The following is a 21173-nucleotide window of genomic DNA, read 5'->3' on the forward strand; positions in this document are numbered from 1 at the left end:
GTTTTTTAATATTTTCAAAACTGGCTTATTGAAATTGTTTCAAGTTCCCATCAGCTTCTTAAGAGTGAATAACTTGGACTGCAGAGAAGGCTCAGTAGTTAAGAGCATGCACTGCTCTTGCCGAGGATCCAAGTGGGAACCTGAGTTTTGTTCCCTGCACCATCTCAGGTGCTCCAGGGGAGAACCTGCACTCATATACACATACACACAAAAATGTAAATTTTTTTAAAAAAGAGTTCAAGCTAGGCATGGTAGCACACACATTTAATTCCAGCATTTGGGAGGCAGAGGCAGGCAAGATCTTCGAGAGTTGAGGCCAGCCTGATTTACATAGTGAGTTTCAGGCCAGCCAGGGCTATATAGTAAGACTCTGTCTTGAAGGAAGGAAGGAAGGAAGGAAGGAAGGAAGGAATAAAGTAGTGAGTAAAAGAACAATTTAATCAAATTTTTATTGTGCTTTGGAACTCAATGTTACTATGTTTTAAAAACCAATACTATAGGTGGGCATGGTGGTGCATGCCTTTAATCTAAACACTCAGGAGGCAGAGGCAGGCGGATCTCTGAGTTTGAGGTCAGCCTGGTCTACACACAGAAACCTGTCTCAAAAACCAAACATTAAGTTTTAAGTAGGAAAAGTAGGTGAAAGGTATAATTTATACATGTTACACAGCCTGTGAGTTGTTATGAACGGTGTTTGTATTTTATTTGAGGAGAAAATAAAACTGTCTGTACTCTGTGCTCAATATTGTTTTTTAAGACTCAATTCTTTATATTATTCTACTCTTTTCTTGGCAAATTTGCTTTTGTTTAGGGCTTAACCATATAGTTTTCCTCTAGGTTTACAAGACCTGAGACTTGGGTCTAATGCTCTAAAAATGGACTTCATGTTGAGAAATCTTAATCTGGGTTGGAGGTGTAGGTCAGCAGCACAGAGCCTGAAAGTAGGTTCTTGTTGAGCCTGGCTTGGAGGGGTTCCTGTAATCTCAGCACTCTGGAGGCTAAAAGGGAGAGATCAATGACTTCAGGGCAAAGCCTAATCTATACAGCAGGATCATCTCAAACAACAAAAAGAAACAGTTGGTTCCTCCTCCTCCTAAGCCTAACCCTCTTCTTGTGTGTATGTGTGTGTGTGGGGGGGGGCTGTGTGTGGTATACATGTGTGTGGATATAAGTGCATCACTTACCTCCTTGTTTTGGGAGACAGCATCTCTCAGTGAACCTGAATCTCACTGACATCAACTTAGCCAGCTAGCCTGTGAGCTTCCAGGTTTGACCTGTATCTTCCCCAATACCTAGGACATGTGTGGCTCAGGTTCTACACAGGTAGGAAGCCTGACTTGGGCCCTCTTGCTTGCATAGCAAGCACTTCTATTATTGAGCCATCTCTCCAGCCCCCAAAAATCTACATTTTGGCATAGATATAAAAACTAGATTTGAAAAACAAAAAAACAAAAATTCCTGTAATATTGAGCTGCATAAAGTCCATTTCCCCACCTTACTATTTCTTCTGGGTAACAGTTGTTAATATTGTTGATGTATTCTTGGAGGAGAGAACCAGGTTCTGCTTTTATCTCTTGGATCTTTTTAAGTCCACCACTCATTACAAAAAGCCGTCGAGCTTTGCTATCATGAGGCAACACCTTAAAAAGAGAGACAGATAAGAAACTTCATCTTTACTGTTCCAAGTTAGATTATTTCTCTTTAAGGCCATATTGTATCAGAAATTTTGTAGAAGAGAATTTATGTTCAATATGCCACCTATAACCCTTGTTTATTGAGATAGAATAAAGCAATGAAATGAGCACAGCTAGTGGATCCACTCATACCTAAAGCATGAATCTGAGGTCTTCCCACTATCGAAAAAAGTGAAGTCAAGATCCTTAACAAGGCAGAAGGGTCCTTTCCCATCTCCTAAGTTCGTCTCCACTCCAGAGTCTCACGTCTCCACCCTAAGCTTTGTGTCCAAAGAATGCATGCTCTGCCATCGTTTGTATTTCCCCCTGAGGAAATGTCCCCTTCCCTGGTTAACTCTTTCCCACTGTTTAATACTCAGCTTCCCTATTACCTCCTTTAAGAAAATACAGGTGTGGTGTGGTGCCATACACCTATTCTCAGCAGGCAAAGGCAAGGGATCGTTAGGTAGGCAGATTATGACTGGAGATCAACCTAAGCTATACACTGATGCTCTGTCTTTAAAAAATTAAGGTAGTGCAATGATAACATTTGGCAAGCATGTTCAGGTCCCTGGGTTTGATTCCCAGCACTGGAGATAGAGATGGGAGGTAAAAGGGGTGAGAAAGAGGTAGAAGAAATGGCCTTGTTTATAATAGCATTAAAACTGACTATTCAACTGAGTTTGTCTTCTTAACTAAAGAAAATTTAATTGACTTTAAACATGTGAATGTTTGTTTACTTATTACTGTGCATGGGCCTGTGTGCCACAACATGCATGTGGACATCAGAGAACAACTCTGTAAAGCTGATTCTCTCTCCACCTTCACACAGGCTCCAGGGGTTGAACTCAGTCAAGCCTGGCTGGCAAATGACTGAACCTGCTGACACAGCTCACCATCCCCAATGTGGGGTGTTGTTTTAACATGTGGGGGTGCACATGCCATAGTCCATGCATGGAAGTCAGAGGATGACTGGGAAGAGTTGGTTCTTTCCATTCACCAGGTGGGCTCCAGATGGCACTCAGCTTGCCAGGTGTGGTGAACGCACCTTTACCCACTGAGCCATGTCACTGGGCCCAAGTGTGTTGTTTTTAAATAAAATTTTGTTTGTTTTTGTTTTCATTCTCATTTTTTGATATTGTATATACCTTAGCTTGAATTAAATTCTTAGCATATGCTATCTCATTTAACCTCTACAACAGTGTGTGGAGTAAGGGTTCTTATACCAGTCTTGTGGGTAATGATACTAAGAGTTAGAGAGGCCAAACTTCCCTTAAGAATTAGAGCTATAACTTGGAATACAATGCAGTAGTAGAGCAGTTACCATATGTGTGACCTTAAGTGTCATCCTGAGCACCAAACACAAAATAAAAAATGTAAAGAAACAGAACTGAGCCTGAACGCATAAACACTCAGCCACGTGATTTGTGCAGACCCCGTTTTCTTTCTTTTGGTTTTTTGTTTGTTCGTTTGTGTGGGTTTTTTGTTTTTTGTTTTGTTTTGTTTTGTTTTGTTTTGTTTGAGACAGGGTTTCTCTGTATTGTTTTGGAGTCTGTCCCGGAGCTCGATCTGTAGACCAGGCTGGCTTCAAACTCAGAGAGATTCACCTGCCTCTGCCTCTGCCTCTGCCTCTGCCTCCTGAGTGCTGGGATTAAAGGCGTGCGCCACCAATGCCTAGCATTTGTTTGCTTGTTGCTTATTTTTGAGATGGGTCTCACTTTATAGCCTTGGCTGGCCTGGAAATCTGTATAGCCCAGGCTGGCCTCAAATTCCCAGACAACCACCTACCTCTGCCTCAACCTACATGGTAATAATTTAATTTTTAAAATGTGTATGGTGTTTGGTCTGTACTTAATTCTGTGTACTATGTCCATGTTTAGTGACCATGGAGACCAGAAGCAGCCATGGATCATCTGGGAATGGAGTTAGAGACACTTAGGAGTTGCTCTGTGGCTACTAGGAATTGAAGCCAAGTCCTCTAGAAGAACAGCCAGTATTCTTAACAGCTGAGACATCTCTCCAGCCCTTGTAGACCCTATGTTTTAATTCAGATATGCAGAGTCCAGTTTCGCCAATTCCCAACAGCTGAGGGTCACTATCCTGACAGTCAATGATGATAACACAGTTGCTCTCCTCCAGCCCTTGCTGCCTTGTTGGCTGTGCACTTTGGCAGCATGACCTTTCTACAGGACCATCAATCTTCAATGATTTATGAAATATGACAGTTGCATTTGTTTAAATTGTCCATAAGAAGTCACTATGCACCAAATGACCGAGAACATCTCCAGCAAGTATAGAGTTCCTGGAAAATATTTCAGTGACTGAAAGACCTTTTTCTTTTTCTAAAGATGTTTGCTATGTTCCTAGACTAAAAGTGAGACTAAAGGACACAGAAAATCACTCAATATATGTTTCAGCATAAATTCTCCATATTACAAGGTTTTTTACATGTTTGCATATTCCTCTTTACACTGTTTAAGAAGACAGTGTGGAGCTATGAGGACTGTATGAGGAAGAATAAATGGTTATCTGTGAGTTTTGTTAACCTATGGTACCCTTGTCACTTTTGATTGGTGAGAGCTGAGACTTAAGTAGTAAAACCCAGACCAAATTTTCCAGAAGAAAGCAGAAAAACAAGCTCACAAATAACTTCCATCATCCTCTCTTTTTCCAGGCTGTGATAGCATTCCTTACCTTACTGAACTGTCCAGCTACATACTTCAGGATATTGGGAGGGGCATCATAGAGAAACGGCTCGAGAGCTGGGAGGTAGGTGCATTTTTGTATGATATTCTTTATGGCCTTTTTACACTATTGAAACACAAAGCAGAATGCATACAAAGCTTGGCAATTCATGTCTCATATTCCTGGATTTTGAAAATGAAATCAGTTTCTTGCAGTTGTTTCATTTTTAAACAGTTTTCTGAAGAACTTAACAGCTGAGCCCTCTCTCCAGCCCCTGTAGACACTTATGTCTTAAGTCAGATATGCAGGGTACAGTTTCACAAGTTCTCAACAGCTGAGGAACTATTGTGACTGGTTTTATTATCAGTTTTATCAATTGTAGTCTATTAAATTGAAACTATGAAGTGATTCACTGAACTCTTAAATATATAACAGGACATTAAAAGTATAAAGTCTATTTATGACCTGCAAATTAACATCTATGAGTATAAATAAATGTGTAAGTATACATGTGTAGCTATTAAACAGATAACTTAAAGCATCCTATTTGTCTTAATCAACAAGTATGAGATAATAGTTATTATAGAGGATTCTAAATTACCTATATAGTGTAGGTATTCTATACTGCCTAAAAGATTTCATGCTCATATAGAGGCACTGATAAACTGCTAGTGTGTGAATTATTCAGTGTGCGTTTGTACCTATTCTCAAGTAGAAGCAAAACAGAATCTACTCACCTGTTGAATTGGCTGTCAACTGAGTCACTTCCCAAAACATAGGCCCCTTTCCTACCTCTACTTCCTACCAGCACTAGAGTCCCACATCTCATGTGTGGTGTGCATCTGAGCTGCCCTACAGATTTTGCTCTTTCCTTCCTCTGAAGCCACAGCCAAATTGGTCTTCTGGTTTTGTTACTGTATGTCTGGCAATGATCTTGAAATGAAGGACCATTTTGATTTTTACATCATGGACTTTATAAATGTTAACTATATGCAGCAAGACTTTTATCAGATTTGTGCTATCAGCAAATGATGTCTTGAATTTTAGGTTTTCTTTAGAGACCCAGACTAAGAGTCTTACACATCCTCATCTCCTAACACATTTTACCAAAACCACTGCTGCATAGGTTAAATACCGAATGTAGAACTGTAGCCCACAAGTAGTATAGGTTGAAAATTAAACCCCAGCTTCCAACACACCTAATTATACTGCCCCTTTGTAAGCCATCTTAAGACCACGATGACCTTAGCAGACCAAGAAATTTAACTTAACTGCCATTGCTAACAAGGCCAAATAGCTGTAATAGCACAGATTATATCAATCACACCTTACAGACAGCCCTACTCTAACTCCGATCATTCTAAGTTGATGATGTACAATCAAGTCATTAGTCAAGAGCTCTAAAATGCAATGTAATAACCTCAGAAGTTCATTGAAATTACTATCCTCAATCTGAAAGATAGACAAAATTTATAACTATTCTCTTAGATAGGAATAGATGTTATGATAAAAATCAACATAATAATATTAATAATGATGATTTCATGTTTAACATGAAAGAAACTTTAGTTGGTAAAGGTTTTGCTTACCTGCCTACCTCTGATAGTTAACAGACAAATGACCCAGTTTAAAAATGAGCAGGGCTGGTCCTCTTTAGTTATTTACATATGTTTTCATGTGGATTTATTTTTTAATTTTTAGAAATGTATCATTAGTGCATATATGCATATATGTGTGTGCACATACCCAGTGTCCACCAACTGGTGAATGGATAAAAAAATAGAATATTATCTATCAATAAAGAGGCACAAAGGGGGGCTGGAGAGATGGCTCAGAGGTTAAGAGCACTGATTGCTCTTCCAGAGGTCCTGAGTTCAATTCCCAGCAACCACATGGTGGGTCACAACCATCCATTATGAGACCTGGTGCCCTCTTCTGGTGTGCAGATATACATGGAAGCAGAATGTTGTACACATAATAAATAAATAAAATCTTAAAAAAAAAGAGTCACAAAGGGTTGATATACCCTACACAGAAGAATGTATCCCAAAATTTAGATTAGGGGCTGGAGAAACAGCTTTTGGTTAATAGTGGCTGCTCTTCCAGAGGACCGAGGTTTGATTCCCAGCACCTGGGAATGGCTCACAATGGCTGGTAATTCAGTGCTAGGGAATCTGATGCTACTCTGGCCTCCTCAGGCACAAGGTACACATGGTACACAGATAAACACATTTGGGGAAAACATCTGTACACATTAAAATAACAAACTAAGAAAACCCCCTCAGACTGGGTAATAGAGGCACCAAGCATAAAAGGACACATATATTCTAAGATCCCTTTTAAATGAAATGCCCAGAAGAGGCAAATCCACAGAGTTGGAAAGAAAATTAACAGTTGTTTGGATTTAGGCAGAAGAGATGTGGAGTGATGACTGATGGAGGGAGGAAAATTTAAATCAGTTTGTGGTGATGATTTCACAATTCTGTAAATACACTAAAAAAAACGATTGAATCTTATACTTTAAATGGGTAAATTACATAAATTAGATCTCAATAAAGCTACTGAAAATGCAGTGAGAGCCATGACTACAAGCACATGAAAGCTATGTGGAATAAACGACCTAGGAAGTTTCATAACAATTCAAATACCAACACAAGCTAAAGCATTTATTTCAGCATGAAGCCTCTAAAGAAAGTATAACAGATGAACTTATCAGATAACACACTTTTCACTCTTTATTAAGATAATAGAATGACATAGGGACAGCAAACAGTGACCACACAGGAGAAATTCCGAGAGGCTGCTACAGGCTTTCCCAGATTAGAACTAATTAGCCAGGGCTTACAGAAGCTGACCTGCCTTTGGGACAGAAAGAAGAGTGAGGTAACTTTATTCTTTGAAAGCTGCCACAGAATAACAAATGAGAAAGGCCACTAGACAGTTTCTAATGCTTTTGGATACACATTTTCTCACAGAGCTAGTGTTAAATGGAACAGTTTGACAGACTTCAGTCTAAAGCAGCAGCTATATGCTCCCAGGCCCTGCAGAAGAACAAAAAGAATGAAGCCTCTACAGTAAGAAGCTATTCAGATGAACAAGTTTTGGGAAGGTTTTGTTGCCAAGGAAATTACCAAAGGTTTGTTTCTTGCATTTAATGCCTATTATGTTTCCTGAAAGTAAATACTGCACCAAAAGAAACTTCATTTCTATTAATTAACCTAGCAAAACCATCTTTGATGAATTAAAACAGAGTAAAGGTTATCTTACTTTTAAAAGTAATGGTTTTATTCCATGGATATGTATACAATGTAATGTCACAGTAGTCCATTAGAAAAAAACAAATTATATGGGCAGGGGAGATAGTTTAGTGATCGAGGGCTTACATGCCTGACATGACCAAGCTCTGGGGTTAATCCCCAGCACCACTTAGAAATATATAAAAAGTATACAAGGCTACCCAAGGACTACATTGCCCAGGTTTCTCAAGCTATCATTACTGTTGATTACATTAATCAGCCATACCTGAACAGATCAAAACTGCAAATGTAGCTGGGGTTTCTTACCACAAATTCAAAGAATCACACACTCCTTTAACTGGAAAAGACCAGGGAGGGCCCACTGTGGATCTGTCAATTAGTTATTACTAACTTGTTACATTACCTCAATACTATGGCCATATGAGGGAAGCTCTAAACCTATTCTTTGGGTTGAGTTGGGAGGGGGGCAGTTGTGGTAGTTTGAATGTAACTGGCCCCCAGAAGCTCATAGGGAGTGGAAGTATGTCACTGTGGAGGTGGGCTTTGAGGTCTCCTTTGCTCAAGCCATGCCCGGTATCTCAGTTCACTTCCTGTTGACTTCAGATCAAGATGTAAAACTCTCAACTCCTTCTCCACCATCATGTCTGCCAACACACCACCATGTCATGTCATGATGGTAATGGACTAAACTTCTGAACTGTAAGCCACCCAATTAAATGTTTTCCTTCATAAGAGTTGCCATGGTCATTGTGTCTCTTCACAGCTGTAGAAACCCTAACTAAGACAGGGTTTTGTTTTGTGTGGCTTTTGTTTTTTGTTTGGTTGGTTGCTTTTTTGCTTTTTTAAGACAGTTTCTCTGTGTCACCCTAGCTGTCCTGAAACTTACTATGTTTATAGGGTTGGCCTTGAACTCACAGAGATCTGACTGCCTCTGCCTCCTGAGGGCTGGGGTAAAAGGCATGAGCTACTAAGCCCAGCTGTAAACCATTGATTTGATCTGGAAAATGTTGCAACTACTAGGAAAAACCTTACTTTTGGAAATCAATTTGTAGACACTTAGCATATTAATATAACCAGATAAAGAAACTTTACTTTCATAAAACATGGGAACTTCCTATCTTGTCATCCAAAGTTACATTCAGTAAATATGTTTTCCTATTCATTAATTTACCCATTTAATTAAATTTTATGCACTTTACTATTATTAATTTCATTTTGGGTTTTAATTACATTTATTTATTTAGTGTGGGGGTGTGAGCTTGTGCCTACAGCAAGTGTGTGGGGCTCAGGGGGTAAAGTGGCCTGAGTCAGAGTCTCTGCCTCCGCCATGTGAGTCCTGGGGATTAAACTCAGGCCATGAGGGGTAGCAGTGCCCACCTCTACTCACTAAGCCCTCTGGTTGGCCATGGTCATCTTATTTTAAATTACTGTCCTTGAGGTAAACTTCTCCCATCAGTTCAAAGACCTCCACATTTTCCTAGTATGTTTGCTATAAAATATTTCTTTAAAATTATAGAATTATTAAATAGTCTATGTTTATGAACCACCTTGACAGCCAGTGATAGTTTTCTTATAAAACTTGCCTTTTAAAAATGCAAGATTCAAAAATATTGAAGTTAGTGAACCTTATACACATTTTAAAAAGAAGTAAGACAATTAAACGATAGACATCCTTGAAGTTAGGAATATTCTCTTACTAGTTACATAAGAGCAACTTAAATTCTGTTGGACTCTTTTTTTTTTTTTAAGTGAATGGGACAGAGTACTCACTAGCAAATCCAAATTCAAAAATTGTATTATTCTTCCATTCCTATTTCACAGAAAATGTCGACAGCAATATAGAATGCAAAAATTTGACATCCACTTTAAACCAATTTTTTTCTGTACAAAATTTCCTTGAAAATATATCACTAGCTGTAGAGACAACGGTAACTAGTTTTCAAAGATAAGTTACCTATTCTGCTGGCAGATTTGTATTTTCTGACTAAGAAAAGCAACACGGTCCATCAAAAATCCAAGTATTTAAATATTTAAACCACATATTTTAAAGACTAAGTTTGCATCTACCCCATTTCCCCAAGCCAGTTCAAAGCAGCCCTTACTTTCACCTGCAGGTCCTCAGAGCTCTCTGTAGACAAGTACAAAGCCAGAAGCACTGGCAACACGTCTGTGAGAGCAACGGCCCGTGCGTGCTCCGGAGTGTGTCTCCCAACCTGTCCTAGAGCCCAGGCAGCCGCAGCTTTAATATGATCTTCCGGTTCCTCTGACAGGCAGGCTGACAACTGGGGCACACCCTGCAGGGGGGATCAAAAGAGCAAGTGTTCTAAATCTAGAGCGGGATTAAAAAGCCTCTGTGTCTCTCGGGCATTAGAAGAAATCATTTCAGCCTTGATCTCTTTTTCTTCCTAAATGGTTCAATAAATGCACACATCACAAGGGCAGTCATTTCTTAAGTCAATAAAATGACTAGAACTAAATTGCCTTAATTACCTGTAACAATCCAACTGGAGTAAGGATGTCTCTACTGGCTTCTACCCCCTAAACAGAGGGACATTTAAGTAAACAACAGAAATGCCTCAGTCTAGGCAAAACCAGTTCCATGGTGACAAACAGAAATGTTCAGGATCTTAAAATGTTATTTTCCTTTGTTTAAAAGTTAAGACTGAGGACAGCCCTCTGGTTCAACCCTCAGCAACATGTGCACCCCAAGTACAGCAATCAGAAAATAGAATAACACAACAAACTAAAAATCAAGTGAATATGAGCAAGAATCCACTCTGAGTGCCCTTTACATGGAACGTATTCCACTAATACAATATTTGCTGAAATACCACAGACTTTTCCAGTGGTTTTGGTCGACTTTGTGAAGACAGCTCTGCTACTTTCACAGGCTGAATATGGCCAGGCTGCTTTTGTTACACAGGTGTTGTATGTGTGCATTTTGCATTTTAGACTCTAATCTTGTTTAAATAATAAAAACATCATCCTCAAAGGTCTCAAAAATCAGTTTATATAACCTAAGGAAAACTCAAATAAACATATCAAATTTTAATTCCAGATTTTGTACAGAGATAATTTTGTAACTAGTTTGAGACACCGTAATTGTTTCAAATTTAGTGCTGCAAGAACCAGTATCACATGTTGATGCTGCCGTGGCAAAGGTGGAGACCATCACATATGCCTTCCCTATGGCCTTTTAATTTTTTCTTTTTTTGCCCCACCCACCTTTGAGTCAATTTTGTGAAACTTAGCATGTTTCCATATCTGCCGTTTCCCAAGCACTAAAATGGTATGCCCACAATAGAAAAGGTCACACCTGCTGAGGGTGGAGTAACTTTGTAGAGACCCATGTGTGTAGAACATAAGACTGAGGATGACGAGAATGAAGAGAGGAATAGCAGTTGGCCCTTGCACCTCATCCCATGCTCCACATTACTGGTCCCAACTGTGAATACTCAAATGAGCCCAGGAGCATAACTGTGCTGCAGAGGTAACAGAGTGCCTGCCAGAAATGGTCGACATTATCTACTGGTTCCTGAAGCACCTTGGAGGACACGGAGAAAATGCCTCAGACACTGGGAGAGACCGGCAGCAGCCCTCCACCAAAGACGGGGATAGTGCCCTGGCCAGATTCAAAAGGATGTATAGGATGCACAAGCAACTGCCGCTTCGCTCTTCATTCTTCTGGTGAGGAATCTTCCTGACAAAAAAGCCAAGGATCAAAACCCAGACACGTCCCTAACGGCCCCTCCAAATGCACTGGTACTGCTCTAGTCATAGCTGCAGTCTGTAGTGTCAGAGGACAAAAGAAAGGCAGGATGGGAGAGCTCAGTACCACAGAGCATCACTGTGGAATAGGTAGAAAATCAAGAGCTGGGACTCCCTTGTATGTACTCAGAGGATTAGCAAGGGGAAAAAAAAAAATCCTCATTTCTGTTTAACAAACAGCAGCAGGTTTTCTATGCTGATAAGAACCCTACCCCCTAGAGGTAGGGCTGCCACACACAGTGTGAGCACATGGTCTTTGAAGTGGTCCTCAGGAAATCTGTATCTATTTACCAACATATTTTGTGAGCACCTACTATGGGCCAAGGCTAACTATAGGGTGGATTCCTACAAAGCTGCAATTGAGAAAAGGTTTAAATCCCCAGAACATGAAGTAACAAAAATTCTGCCGTCTGCTGTGCCCTCTGATTGACTGACTACATCTGAAAGAGAACTAGCCAGCACCATCTCCTTATCCACATGACAGGAACAGGAGGAATACACAGGCCTCTGAGGTTTGTGAAATTGATAAATGGGCAAGTCATTTAAATGACGTTTTCAACTATAGTGTGCTTTTGCATGTATGCACAATCAATCCTTCAAGATACATGTATATAATATTTAAAGACAGACAGATTACAGTAATATGGAAAGCTGGACATTTTCTGTAACTCACACCTTTTGTCAAAGATTGCCCTGGAAAACAAACCAATAAATACTGACATTAGCAGTGAAACAACTGAACGCATTTAGGCAATGTTTTCACTGTGTCTAGTTAGGTTTCCGATTTGGTGTCAGCCTATGGTTGTCTCAGCATATCCTACCACAGTGGCTGAGAAAAATGAAGCAAGCACCAACCTTGGAGATGATCACTGCCATGGCCAGGTTCTCAGAATGAGCAGCCACATAGCCCAGCATCATGATGCCAGGCAGCCGGATGTTCCCTTTGCAGGACTCAATGCAATCTATCACTGCAGCTACACCTCCTGCATTGACGATCAGCTGTGAGAGCTGAAAGGAAAGAAAAGGCCCAGAGAGCACAAGACAGCCTTTAAATATGACCTGGCCACACTTTATGTAGTGCTTAAAAATACCTGGTAAAATAGAAATACCATTCAAAGAAATTACTGCATTTATTAAAGAAATGTTCAAATACAATAATCCCATCATTTCAAATGCTCAAATATTCATAGTGGAAAAGTTTATTTTGAGATTTAAAACATTACACAACTTTTATTCCTATTGTAAGAAATTTTAAAATTCCTCACTTAGACACTAAGCTGAGGGCTCATTCATACCTGGCTAACTACACAAGTGCCCAGTCACAGTGCCTTAGTGTAAAGATGAATCAGTGCCCAGAGACATCAGACCCCACACACTAGCAGTGATTACTAGCTGGGTACACTTCTGTTCTTGGAAAATCTCAACTACACATAGACAGATGAAATAGGAATGAGGACTGTAACATGTAATAAAATGAAAATAGATTAGTCAAAATACAAACAGGAAAAGTCGTCTCAACCTCAAAATCGACATAGGCTTGCTTTGCCTCTTTCTTTCACATCTGAAAACTCAGAGCAGAAAATTGTATTACAGTAGCTAGCTATCAGAGTGTCACAGTAGGCCAGGGAGCCCCTGTGGTCTGTCCCAACCTACAGATGCAATATCGTTCTCACTGCTCCCAGCTGTCATGAAATGATAAGGATGACAGAGGTTCATAGTGCCCACAATCTAGGAATGGAAGGCTAGCGATGATTAGAAACTGGATTTCAAACTCGAATGTCATTAATACAATTCAGTGATTCTCAAATGGAGGTGATTTGCACCCTAGAGAATGTTTGACAATGTGTGGAGTCAATTTTTATTGCCATTATTTGGGGGGGGGGACAGTGATGCTCTCAAGTGGGCAGAGCCTAGGAACACTGGTGAACATCCACTCTACCATGTACAGACAGTCACATCATCCAAAATGTCTGCAGTGCTGAGGACAAGGAGCAATGACCTAGTTAGAGGGCATGGAGCAAGCCTCAGACCTCATGAACAAATTGGTGTTTTATTTAAAAATCTGAAACTAAGTATAACTGCACCCTGGAGACTCTGCTTTTTGTTTTGCTTTTACCTCAGGTGTATGCTTTGCAATCTCTCTAATTAAAGTACAAGCGTTTTTCTTCACATATTCGTCTTTGTCCTTAAGACAGGTAAGTACAACCGGGAAAATCTCTGCTTCAACAACCATCTCTGCCAGATCCACAGTGTGCTTTGCAATATGACTGAGAGCTGAAAGGACCTGTTGCTGATAAGCAGAAACATAAATAGGTAAAACAAAACACTATACAGAGTCCACTAGTCCACCTCTGAGTTCAGATGTAACTTAAACAGCTTTAAATACTCAAATTTCTTTATGGGGGGGGGATTTAGCACAATCTAAGATTTCTGAGCATTGGGACTTCCACGTATTAGTCACAAACTCAGATTTTTAGATTTCCCCATTAATTCTTTACTGAGTACAAACCTTTTACAGGTGATTTAGGTAAAAGTCACTTCTTAAGTACACAGTACATAGGTTGCTAATTTATCATATGTGTGGTATGTAGTACAGTAACAAGCAGAATTGATGTCTTTATTGCATGATGGTGGTACCATCTCAAAGAACTTCCCATCACTTAGCTAATGTTAACAATTAATATACATATATGTATATAGTTGCATAATTGATGAATTTAAAAAACTAACAGAGGGCTAAAAACATGAAAATTTCATAAGAAATTCAAATATTTTAGCAATGGGCTAGAAAATCTTTAGATCCTTGTCTTCAGTCAAAGGCTCTCCTAATTGAGCTATTTTGACTAGGCCAATGCCTTATTTTAATCATTAATGTTAACACTAATGCTACCTGAAATCTTCAGCATTGCACACAGATTTCCAAATAACATCTTAAATGTGACAGCCAAAACATTATTTCCACATGTTAAAAGACCCAAGACACAATGTATTTATATCTGCTTTCAATGCTATTTGCTAATTGTTTTTCTCTGTAACATTAGTCTGTACACATCTTCATTTTTTTTTTTTTTTTTTTTGGATTGTAACAACACTGGCTTGTCCGTTGTCTCTTGACCTCAGTTTTAAATACCTTCAATTTTTCATCAGGGTTGAGGATCATCTGGGCTAAGTGAGCAATAGCTCCCGAATCCACCACCGTCTGTGCTAACTCGGAAGAATGCTTTGAAATATCACCGAGGGCCAAGGCAGCAATCTTTTTCAAAGCAATTTCTGGCTCCTGGATACAGAGAACTAAAAGAGGAACAGCTCCCGCATCCACCACAGCTTGTGACAGTTCTGTGGGTCCAAGAAAAGTAATTAAGTGAGTATGGGTGACTGACCCTTGTGCAAGCCATCTTTCACCCTGACAGATACAGCAAAGAAAAAAGGGGAGGGTGTACTTCACTCTCTCGACATCTGCATTTCAAATCAGCCTTTCTGGTTTCATAAACCATGTGGACCAATCCTGAGCTGAAAAGAACACAGGTCAATAGATGGACCTCCATTTACATGAACACATTTGAGGTAGATTAGGCTGAAATGGCTTGTTATCCTTTTTTTTTTTTTTTTTTTTTTTTTTTTTTTTAAGAGAGTAAGCAGATGTCAGCTGTTTAAGCTCTGGCAATTCTGCACTTCTCAATAGGCAAGCATTTTATGCATGGTTTACAATAACAGAGAAAATTAAAGTACCAAAAATTTACCAACCACACTAATTAGGCAGTATTTTGTTCTATTTCCGTGAGTAAACATTAGCATGAATCATGAACCAATAATGTTGATTTTTAAATTCCCTTCACCTTCTAATACTTTGAAAAGATTTTCTAAAATATTTTATACAAAATAAAAGGCTGTCTTTTCATTGTATGCTAAAATACTTTCAAAAATGAGGTTTAAAACTTATCAACATACTTTTATATGTATTAATGTTTAGATAAGGGGATAAATTCATATTTACCATGTTATACAGAGAGCAAACAAATATCTTTTGGATATACATGTTGATTTACTTATATATTCAGCTATAAAATAATAATTTTACATTTCAGAGAATGAGAAGTGTTGGGGCAGAACCTTATAATGCGCATGCAATAACTGCCATTTGAGAAGCAGGAGGCTCTGTCCAGTAACACATTCTAGTCTGATGTATGTGTGGTCTCATGGAATCACACACACCATTTCTCCAGTCTCTTCCTTCTAAATTATATTTATATTTTCCCATATTACTAGTGATATTATATATATATATATATATATATATGGCTTAATTGTCAAGCTAAAATAGCTATTGACCATGTCACTTTAGTTTTTAATTTGAAGAAAATGCTTTTTCAAAAGATTGGTAATACTACATTTTCTAAAAGAAACTAATGTTAGCAAATACAAGTTAGTGTCTATAATTTGTTTTATAATTTCTTAAATTATCATAATTATCTTAGAAGTCTCAATGATGTTTAATCATTTTATTAATTCTTTCATTAAACAAGTATTAATGGAAGGTTAATATATGCCAGGATCGTTGAATTCTAGAGCCTGTGACACACTTCTACAAACCAACACTACATTCATTAGCAAAATGTTTTAATTTAAAAAATAATCTGGCCAGGCGTTGGTGGCTCACGCCTTTAATCCCAGAACTCAGGAGGCAGAGGCAGGCGGATCTCTGTGAATTCGAGGCCACCTGGTCTACAGAGCGAGTTCCAGGACAGCCTCCACAAAACAATACAGAGAAAACCTGTCTCAAAAAACCAAAACAACAACAACAAAAAACAATAAAAAATAATTTGGGTTTTCTTTTCCAGTCCCAGGCGCTTCAGGAGCCGCCGGATACCATTAAGACAAGGCCAAGGCCAAGAACCACACCACACACAACCAGTCCAGGAAATGGCACAGAAATGGCATCAAAAACCTGGATCACCAAGATACGAATCTCTTAAGGGGATCGACCCCAAGTTCCTGAGGAACATGCGCTTTGCCAAGAAAAACAACAAGAAAGGCCTGAAGAAGATGCAGGCAAACAATGCAAAGGCCATGAGCGCACGGGTAGAGGCCATCAAGGACCTTGTGGAAGCCCAAGGTGGTGAAGCCCAAAATGCCAAAGGGCCCCAGCCGCAAACTCAGCGGCCTTGCTTTCATCGCTCACCCCAAGCTTGAGAAAAGCAGATTAGAAGCTACATGGCTAAGGGTCCCAGGATCTGCCAACCAAAGCCCAAAGTTCAAACCAAGGCAGAGGCCTCGGTTCCAGGTAAGGCCCCGGCTTCAGCTCCAGCTCAGGCTCCCAAATGTGCCCAGGCCACTGTGAAGGCTCCATGGAAAAGGTTTCTTCCACTGTGAACACAGATGGATTGGTGTGACATACCTACACACTATCTGCAGGTGATCAGGCCCTGTGCTGTTCTTACAAGTAAACTTGAGGCAAGAGCTGTTAAAAATAATAATAATCTGGTATGTAATACGTGAAGTTTATATGCCATCTCAAAAACCTGGGGAAATAAGAGGAATCTTTTTTTTTTTTTTTTTTTTTACAATGTCAGATAGACTTGGGTATCACACAGCAATGTAATTGGTCCCTCAGAAGTATCTGCTACTCTATCCACAAGAAGTTGGACAGAACAGCAGGCACAGAAGGCACTCAAGGGAAATGGAAGAGAATATAAAGTACAGTGTGTGTCTGTCTCTCTCTCTCTCTCTGTGTGTGTGTGTGTGTGTGTGTAGTTTGTAAAAACAACACTCAAATTCCCTGTTAGTTAACAGGCTTCTGACAGATTCAAACCAACCCAAATTATACAGGTGTCATATGGTAATATTAATTCTATATGTGCCTACTGGAATATAATGGGCAAGATGGTAACTGCTGTCAACCTGGCATCCAGGAGCAGACCTCCAGGCACACTTGTGAGGGATTGTTTAGATTAAGGTAGCCTCTGAGAGTGTTGGAGAAGGATTATCTTAAGTCAATTACTGTCGGAAGACCTACTTTGATTATGGACAATACTGTTCTCTGAGTAGGGAAACCCTGGGCTCCAAAAGACTCAGACTACAGTCTGAGAGGTACCATGGGTGACCTCATTCATTCCTCTCTGCTCTTGACTATGGATATAATGTGACCAGTTCTCTCAAGTTCCTACCACTGTGATGTCCCTGCCCTGATGAGCTGAAACCTGGAATTGTGAGCCAAATAAGTCCTTTCTCCTCATAGACAATGGGTCAAACATTTATCTAAAGAAAGTAGAAAGATTAATTCACTTCTGTGTTTTCACTCTCATGCAGTTTCTAGGAGTAAAGAACACACAGTGAGCCGGGCGTTGGTGGCGCACGCCTTTAATCCCAGCACTCGGGAGGCAGAGGCAGGTGGATCTCTGTGAGTTCGAGACCAGCCTGGTCTACAAGAGCTAGTTCCAAGACAGCCTCCAAAGCTACAGAGAAACCCTGTCTCGAAAAACCAAAACAAAACAAAACAAAACAAAAAAAACACACACAGTGAACTTCAACTCTTTAAAGGAAATATCAAACCATCCCCAGATAAATAAATAAGCCATTAACAAAAACTTAGGTTCTTCCTACAAGTCACCCGTTTTATAGTATGCATATATTTTCTCATGGAATGGTTGTTGGAGTAACAAATACTCCATCGCCCGAATGCTGAACTGTTAATAATAAAATGCACTGTCCTGACAAGTTACCTAGTTCCACCCTCTGCTGCTGTTAAATGTTGGGAGACTGGGAGTGTCCCAGCAAAAAAGTCTGCAGTAAGGTGATGGAATGTCCATAGACCTCTACTAGTCCCAGCAACTTTGTACTGGAGTCTCACATGCTTCACATCAGTAAATACATATGGTCCCACAATGCTGAGATATATACCCTTGAAGGCCACACAGTGTTCCTTAGAAATAATATTGACCTATGACCTTCACACATGCAGTCTCTATTAGCTGCTCTTCCCCAGGTTCCCCACATTAGTCTGGGAACATGTTACACACCCTGCCTTCAACCCTCAACCTTGAAGGAAGTACACAGAATAAAACCTTGTTGTAGACAAGAACTCGCTCCAGGTGAATGCAGGAACATACCTCCAGGCCTTGGGTCTGTTGCACAGCCAAGGAAATGTGGAAGTGGCTTCATCCCAAGAAGGGCTTCCCAGCTACTGCCTTCTCCCCTTCCCCTTTCCCTTTACTTGCCTACCTTACAGTCTCCCCTGAGACTGGAGTTATAGATGGTTGTGAGCCAACATGTGGTTGCTAGGGCTCAAACCCAGGTCCTCTAGAAGAGCAGTCAGCACTCTTAACCACTGAACCATCTCTCCTCAGGGAGCTCATTTTAAAACTTTAGAAGCCAGCTTGTGGATGTTCAATTAACATGCTTATGAAAGCGATGATTGGTGTGTACACAGATGCTCACCGAAGGCTGTTTCAAAAATAAAAAAGTAGGCCAGATGTGGTGGCACATGCTTTTAATCCTAGCACTCAGGAGGCAGAAGCAGGCAGTTTCTGTGTATTTCATGCTAGCCTGGTCTACATAGTGAGTTCCAAGTCAGTCAGGGCTACATAGTAAGACCTTATCTCAAAAAAATCAATTAACTTTTTAAGAGTAGCCAAGAAATTCATCTTTAGTACCTGAAAATATTTTAGCCTCATTTTAAGTTTTTTTAAATTTATTTATTTTAAATATCAACCACAGTTTCCCCTCTCTTCCCATTCCCTCCCCCTACCTCCCTTTTACCCCCGCTCCATCCACCCCTCCATCTGTCTCCATTCAGAAGGGTTAAGGCCTCCCGTGGGAGTCCACAGAGCATAGCTTATCAAATTGAAGCAGGCCCAAGTTCCTCCCTCTCTGCATTAAGACTGAACAAAGTATCCTACCATAGGGAATAATTTCCAAAGAGCCAGCTCATGCATCAGGGACAGGTCCTGGTCCCACTGCTAGGAGCCCCACAAAAGACCAAGCTACACAACTTAAGGTCTAGGTTGGTCCAGAGTCTGTGAACTCCCACAAGCTCAGGTCAGCTGCCTGTGTGGGTTTCCCCATCATGATCTTGACCACCCCCCCTTGCTCGTACAATCCCTCCTCTCTCTCTCCAATAGGACTTCCAGAGCTCAGCCCAGTGCTTGGCTGTGGATCTCTGCATCTGTTTCCATCAATTACTAGATAAAGACTCTATGATGCCAATTAGGGTAGTTAGAAATCTGACTACAGGGAAAGGCCAATTCAGGTACCCTCTCCACCAATGCTAGGAGTATTAGCTGGGGTCATTCTTGTGGGTCCTGGGAGGTTTCCCTGGCACCAGGTTTCTCCCTAACACCATAATGGCCTCCTCAATGAAGATATCTCTTTCATTACTCTCCCTCTCCATGTCATCCCCAACTCCACCATCCTTATCCCTCATGTTCCTCAGTTTAAGTTTTAAACTAATCTTTAAAACTAATTTATAAACATCTTTTATTATATAATACATGACATAATCTTACACTGTTCAACAACAGATTAAAAGTGTATATAACTACGTTTCAAAAGTACAGGGAAGGCTTGGTATGGTGGTCCACTCCTGTAATGCAGAATTTGGGAGGGTAGATATGACAATTAGTCATACTCGGCTCCATAGCAAGTTTGAGACCAGACTAGACTGCATTAAATCCTGCTTATTGCCATTTTATACATAATAGCTAGGAAATGGAAGCAGCCTAGAATTCCATCAACTTATGAATGGATAGTGAAACTATGACACATAGACAAAATGTAATTTTATTAGAATTTTAGTTTAATGTATGAAATTGGAAAAAATACATTTAGTAAAGTAACCCAGACATATAAAAGCAAACATCGCCCACCAGGCCTCATGGCACAAACCTTTAATCCTAGGTAGCACTTGGGAGACAGTAGCAAGTGAAGCTCTGTGAGTTTAAAGCCAGCCTGGTCTCCATAGTGAATTCCAGGCCAGCCAGAGCTACATAGAGAGACCCTGTCTCAAAAACAAAACGAAACAAAAACCAAACACCTTATATTCTCTCTCATATATGGACTGTCTCAGTTACCGTTACTATTGCTGTAATGAAACACCATGACTAAAGCAACTTAGAGAGGAAAGGATTTTTTTTTTTTTTTTTTTGGTTTACACTTTCACATCACAGTTTATCATTGAAGTAATTCAGGACAGGAACCCACACAGAGAAGGAGCTGATGCAGAGGCCACGAAGGGATGCTACTTACTGGCTTGTTCACTATGGCTTGCTCAGCCTGCTTTCTTATAGAACCCAAAACCACCTACCCAGGGGTGGCTCCACCTACAATGGGTTGGGTCCTCCCCCACCAATCACTAATTAAGAAAATGACCTACAGCTGGAGACATTTTCTCAGTGGAGGTTCTCTCCTTTCAAATAACTCTAGCTGTGTCAAGTTGACATAAAACCAGCCGGCACAGGACCCTCACTTCAAATCTCTAATTTTGTGTGTTTAACTTAGAAAGAGACTGTTCTCCCTGCCAGCTTTGCTGCTGGAGGGGAAAGGGCATCAGAGGTCTGTCTTACCCATCTGGGAAACACAGGGCTACACCCTAAACCCTCCATCTTACTTCTTAATTATGCATTGAGAAGTTGTCTGTTTAGATCTGTGAGTAAACTCAGTGCCTACAGGGCCCAGTAAAGAAACTAAAATAAATAAAACCCGAAGGAGTAAGAAAAACAGGACACTTGGGCCAATGGAGAAGCGGAAAACCTCTATCTATAAGGGACAGCAGTTCCCAACCTTAGCCCTGTGTGGC

General features: G+C 40.2%; 1 protein-coding gene and 1 pseudogene across 3 annotated transcripts in view; one reads left to right on the top strand and one right to left on the bottom strand.

Moving 5' to 3' along the window:
• Nucleotides 1-21173, bottom strand: part of Spag6 (sperm associated antigen 6) — a 61636-nt gene that overhangs the window by 5174 nt on the left and 35289 nt on the right. For 2 of the 3 annotated variants that reach the window (XM_027405311.2, XM_027405308.2), the window contains 6 exons: nucleotides 14514-14719; nucleotides 13500-13673; nucleotides 12239-12391; nucleotides 9718-9909; nucleotides 4368-4484; nucleotides 1495-1640 (listed from right to left, as the gene is read on the bottom strand). In XM_027405311.2, coding sequence (XP_027261112.1) covers nucleotides 1495-1640; nucleotides 4368-4484; nucleotides 9718-9909; nucleotides 12239-12391; nucleotides 13500-13673; nucleotides 14514-14719 — 988 coding nt within the window. The remainder of the gene's footprint in view (nucleotides 1-1494; nucleotides 1641-4367; nucleotides 4485-9717; nucleotides 9910-12238; nucleotides 12392-13499; nucleotides 13674-14513; nucleotides 14720-21173) is intronic. The other variant, XM_027405312.2, reaches the window with a different exon arrangement.
• On the top strand, nucleotides 14751-16753 carry LOC103159469 (annotated as a pseudogene).

This window comes from Cricetulus griseus, chromosome 3 (assembly GCF_003668045.3).
Source record: "Cricetulus griseus strain 17A/GY chromosome 3, alternate assembly CriGri-PICRH-1.0, whole genome shotgun sequence".
NCBI lineage: Eukaryota > Metazoa > Chordata > Mammalia > Rodentia > Cricetidae > Cricetulus > Cricetulus griseus.